Source organism: Palaemon carinicauda, chromosome 39 (assembly GCF_036898095.1).
Source record: "Palaemon carinicauda isolate YSFRI2023 chromosome 39, ASM3689809v2, whole genome shotgun sequence".
In the NCBI taxonomy this organism is placed as follows: domain Eukaryota; kingdom Metazoa; phylum Arthropoda; class Malacostraca; order Decapoda; family Palaemonidae; genus Palaemon; species Palaemon carinicauda.
In genome coordinates, this window is record NC_090763.1 from 47194344 (window position 1) to 47200420 (window position 6077).

General features: G+C 36.8%; 1 protein-coding gene across 1 annotated transcript in view; it reads left to right on the forward strand.

The window, feature by feature from the left end:
- Positions 1-4030, forward strand: part of LOC137631166 (probable G-protein coupled receptor AH9.1) — a 31497-nt gene extending 27467 nt beyond the window's left edge. The window contains exon 4 of the mRNA XM_068362878.1: positions 1950-4030. Coding sequence (XP_068218979.1) covers positions 1950-3727 — 1778 coding nt within the window. The 3' untranslated portion in view covers positions 3728-4030. The remainder of the gene's footprint in view (positions 1-1949) is intronic.
- The last annotated feature ends 2047 nt before the right edge of the window (positions 4031-6077 follow it).

Consider the following 6077-nt stretch of genomic DNA (forward strand, 5'->3'; position numbering starts at 1 on the left):
GTGATAAGATAATCGACCAATATCCGAAAACTTTAGATTTCACCCTTCAAAAGAATGGGATAGAGGAAAGGGGATCTAAGTTCATACATTAAATTTATACATTGAAACTGCACGATGATAATTCCATCGAGATGAATTCAAAGGCTGTTGTGTGAATAGGCCTAATGGTAATGGGCAAATATAAGAAACGCAAACCAAAGAATTATACAGAACGTTTAATTATTAGGAAAAAACCTTCAGTGTCTATACAGTAATGATCGCAATAATTTTTTTGGAAACTTAGCCAAAAGAGGCACTTCGACAATTTAAAGTCATAACCATGAACTTTCTTGTTTTTAAGGTCATAAAAAGTATATGAACCTCCTGTCTAGTACAGTGGTAACGTGTTTGCCTAGCATTTGCACGGCAGCAGATCGATCCCCGTCCGGGACCGTGAGTTTAAGCTGTTTACTGGGGAGGCCACTGCTGTGGTAGGGCACCACAGTGGGGGGGGGGGGCCTTGCCCGACTGACGTTCTGGTGAGTATCTATTCTGATGGAACTGGAACTGAACCCAGACACCTTTAATTGTCCACCGGGCAATGTGATATTGACAATGTACAATAATGATGCAATATTGATTAACCAAAATGAAATAAAAAATGATATTGCTTTATAAATGGTCTTGTGATTTTTAAATTTATTTTATGTACTTTATAAACCTTTAAAGATTTCAGAGTATTTGAATATGTAATGTTTGAATTTATAAATTATGAGCTTTTGTGGAATAAACTTGAGGAAAGAAATGTAAATATTATGAACTTTGTGTAAAGTTTAATCACTATAATTTTCTCAACGCATATATTAATTACACATAAACGCAATCACACATACACACGCATATATAATACAGTATATATATATATATATATATATATATGTATATATATATATATACATACATATATATATACATATATATATATATAGATAGATAGATAGATAGATATATATTATATATATATATATATATATATATATATATATATATATATATATATAGGTAGGTAGTAGGTTGGCCAGGGCACCAGCCACCCGTTGAGATACTACCGCTAGAGAGTTATGGGGTCTTTTGACTGGCCAGACAGTACTACATTGGATCCTCCTCTCTGGTTACGGTTCATTTTCCCTTTGCCTACATACACACTGAATAGTCTGGCATATTCTTTACATATTCTCCTCTATCCTCATACACCTGACAACACAGATTACCAAACAATTCTTCATCACCCAAGGGGTCATTGCACTGTAATTGTTCAGTGCCACTTTCCTCTTGGTAAGGGTAGAAGAGACTCTTTAGCTATGGTAAGCAGCTCTTCTAGGAGAAGGACACTTCAAAATCAAACCACTGTTCTCTAGTCTTGGGTAGTGCCATAGCCTCTGTACCATGGCCTTTCACTGTCTTGGGTTAGAGTTCTCTTGCTTGAGGGTACACTCGAGCACACTCTCCTATCTTATTTCTCTTCCTTTTGTTTTGTTAAAGTTTTTATAGTTTATATAGGAGATATTTATTGTTGTTACTCTTCTTAGAATATTTTATTTTCCTTTTTTCCTTTCCTCACTGAGCTATTTTCCCTGTTGGAGCCCCAGGGCTTATAGCATACTGCTTTTCCAACTAGGGTTGTAGCTTAGTAAGTAATAATAATAATAATAATATAGGCTATATATATGTATATATATACAGTATATATATAAATAACATATATATATATATATATATATATATATATATATATATATATATATTATATATATAGTATATACATAAATAATATATATACATATGTATATATATATATATATATATATATATATATATATATATATATATATAATTTTCGTAACATGAAATATTTTAACGCAAAATTGTCTTTTTTCTATTATTAAAGCTAAAACTTTTTCCTCCTGCAGGTGTGACGTACACGCTGTTCTTGGTCCTGGCAATCAGTGACCTCTTGTCTCTGTTCTTCAGCATCTCGCTGCTCGTCCATCTCGTGGAAGGAGGAACACGCCACTACTCGACGGCTGCCTGGTATTCCTACTGCGAGGGCATCTTCACGAACGGCCCCATGAGCACGTCGACCTTCATCATCATCCTCATCACGGTCGATCGGTACTTCTCCGTGTGTCGTCCGGCACAGTTCAAAACGGTTCATACGAATCGCAATGCTAGAATAGGCATTGTCCTCTCTTTGGCCATTGCGTTGATTGCTTGGGGACCCAGCGCTGCCCTGAAGGAGCCGAAGCTTTGTGAGGAATGCACGACAACGTCCTTCGAGCCGCCTGACCATGACAAGTGGTGGGTGTCGTGCATGAAATCAGACGTCAGGGAGAGCCCCTGGTACATAGGATACTCATGGGCGCGGCAGGCGATCACCATTTTCCTGCCTGCCATTATACTAGTCGTCTTGAACTCCCTCATCGTGAAGGAATTCGTGAAACTTCGCAGGAAGAAGAGGCGGATGATGGGAGAGAAGCCGAAGGACTCCCCGGTGGCGGTGCAGAGGAGGAAAGACAATCAGCATCTCATTCATCTCCTAGCTGCCGTTACGATCTGCTTCTTCGTAACAACCGTGCCGTCGGGTATCTTCGGCGCTCTTTACGACGAGAACCTCTCGACGAAGTTCAGGTTCGAGCTATTCAGAGCGCTGGCCAATGATCTCGAGATACTAAACCACGCGATAAACTTCTACCTCTACATTTTGTACAGTAAACAGATAAGAGACGCCATCGTTACTACTATACGAAACAAAAGAAGTCTTGGTGTAAGGGCACTTCTGAGCGTGTCGCTTCTCTTACGGAAAACAGGTCAGCGGGGAAAGAGGAGGGAGATAGAACAAGGAGAAAATGACATAAAAAACGAAACAGACGAGGAAAGAAACACCAACCGAGCAAAAAAATTAAGAACTGAAGTTCTGTCAGATAATGAATCCAGTTTTAACAGAATTGTCGCTGTCAAAGAACTCTCGAAAGCCAAGTTACTTAGTCCTAATAAAAACGTTCCCTCAGATACTAAGGATAATACGTCCTATTTCGAATATCCTTTGCGAAACCAGCAGCAGTCCGAAGGAAACGTATACCAAAGGGCAGTCATGAACCATATGAATAAGCCCCCAAACGGCTTGCACACCATCGTCCACACAGCTGAAGTACACAAGTGCCAATCTCCGGATGACAGCGGTCCACTCGTCGGAAAAGAAGTTTCCCAAGGGGAAGACAAAGTCCTGGTTAAAAAAAACGGACACATACCAAATGAAAAAGCGCATTTAACGTGCGGGATTGAACCTTATCTATCAAATCATATGATAGCTGAGGAACAAAATGAAAATCAAGGCGTTCAAAAACAAGAGAGGCATAACAAAAATACTATAAGTACAATAAAAGACTCCAGTGATGGCCTCAAGATAACGGAGGAACGAAAAGAAAATCAAGGCGTTCGAAAACAAGACAGGCATAACAAAAATACTATAAGTACAATAAAAGACTCCAGTGATGGCCTCAAGATAACGGAGGAACAAAAAGAAAATCAAGGCGTTCAAAAACAAGAGAGGCATGACAAAAATACTCTTAGTGCAATTAAAGCCTCCAGTGATGGCCTCGACAATCTCGCATTCCAGCCTAGTGAAATTTCAGAGCATGACGTGAGCATAGACAATCTATCAAATGGGATAATACGGACGCCACTTTAAGCATTGCATTTGTGATATTACAGTACAAGTATGTGGAGGAGAGACTTATTTATAAGGGATATATACGATATAAACTCCCAAAGATATCAATAAAACAGACGTGCAAAAAATAATTTAGTGATTCTTTCATGAACAAATACGGTTGTATACGGTTGTATATCTTAAAAGTGGTATTAGGATATACATGCTAACTCCTGTGCACTCAACGTTTCAGTTGATATGAAATTAGTGGTACTTTTATTCTACATGATGTTTTCATTTGAGTCAAATGGCATACGTCCCTTCTTCTTAATAAAGCGTAATATTCTTGAATATCTTATTAATTAAACTTTTAATACATAAAATGAGAGAGAGAGAGAGAGAGAGAGAGAGAGAGAGAGAGAGAGAGTTCTTGAATATCTTATCAATTAAACTTTTAATACATAACATAAGAGAGAGAGAGAGAGAGAGAGAGAGAGAGAGAGAGAGAGCGCGCATCCTATAATAGTTAGCCGAGACGATGATTTTCTCTAGGTAATTCCGTTTTTCTATGGCACACCTTACATAATAGAATTCAACTTCTACTTCTATGATCCTAGACTCCTATGAATTCCTACAATAGATAGAGAAGGCTTTACCTACATCTACATGCGGAATTCAACCAAAGTCTCCCTTTCCATTCTCTCTATTTTCCGTATTTTATAAAAAGTGGGTTAGAAAAAACATCTGATTTACTATTAGGATTACCCTTGTCAATTTGGAAATAATTTTTTTTAACTGAATCATTACCTGGAAAAAAACTCCCTAAGAGTTCTATCAATAATCACAACTTCGACACGACATGTCTGTTTTGACGTTGTTTCTTATTTTAGAATGATTTATTGTTAATTTGTTCTCTTCATTTATTTATTTCCTTATTTCCTTTCCTCACTGAGCTATTTTTCCCTGTTGGAGCCCCTGGGCTTATAGCATCTTGCTTTTCCAACTAGGGTTGTAGCTTGGATAGTAATAATAATAATAATAATAATAATAATAATAATAATAATAATATGTTTATTTAAGTATCCGTTGAAATCGTTTTCTGTAAATATCGCCGCCCTGTCTGTTCAGCTCAAGAAAACTTTACTGATCATAGACAAAACAGTACTTTCTTCTTACTGTGTTTAAGAGAGAATTTGTTCGTTTTGGTGAGAAATCTTTCATTTGTTCGTTTTGGTGATGATTCGTTCATTTGTCCGGACACTGAACATTATTTTAAAGAGAAAAATAAACATTAGTAAAAAAAAATGGCTGTACAGTATATATGCAATTTACGGCATATACATGTTTCATTGTATATTACTTTATACCTAAGCACAATTCCCCTCCTATTTTGTAAGCTCGAATTAAAACTAATGTATGATTATAAAATTGAAAGGAAAATACTGGGATTGAATGAATAAAAAAAACACTATAAAAACTATTGAAAAGTAGAATGGATGAATGTAAAAGATAAAAAAAAAATCTCATAGCCATCTCAATCGACTTGGTTTTGCTCAATGGCGATATTAATAAAAAGAATTTCATAATGATCGACTTTCCAATTAACCCAATTAAGAGATACCCCACAGAGACAGAAAGACTCTTAATTAAAAAAGGAGTTATTAAAGAAATCGACCATTAATTAATTAAATTCAGCTATTAAATCCTTATGTCCATTCCGTCAGCCTAATGGTCACTTTGCCATTACCATACCAACTGTCGTCATTCCGTTATAGCTTGATTTTTACCGGCATTTCTGTTTTATAAAATATCCCTGCAAACCACAAATCAATTTCATAATATCTGTAAAATATGAATCAGTTTAAGACGTCGCGTTTGGCAAATTCTATAGAACAGTCGTGCTGTGTCAGTGAATTTTTCAGTCAAACATCAAAATTCATTTAGCGTCTGACTATCTGCTGGATATAATATTTTCGAGATGATACTGGTTATTGACCAAATTTTTCCCTTGCATGCAGTCTCATTTTGTCCATGACAAATAACACACCACTTCGCAGTTTGGTTGTTCAACAAATAACGTTTAATAAACACCATTTTCCTGGAGAGGAAGAAAAAACCAAAACGGACAAGACTGACAAGATTTGGTTCACCCCAACACCTACAGTATACATTGGAAACGTCCCTGCATGGCAATCTGTTGGACGGGGGTTGTAGATCCGCTCAATCTCGATAGTTTTTAATAGTGTCTGCAATCTCACCTTCCTTGACAGCTTGAGATGGATGGTTTAAGGGAGCTTATAGGTCTACCTGCTGAGTCATCAGCAGCCATTGTCTGGCCCTCCCTGGTTGTAGCTTGATGGATTTTGGTGCTGATTATATGTATAAAGAT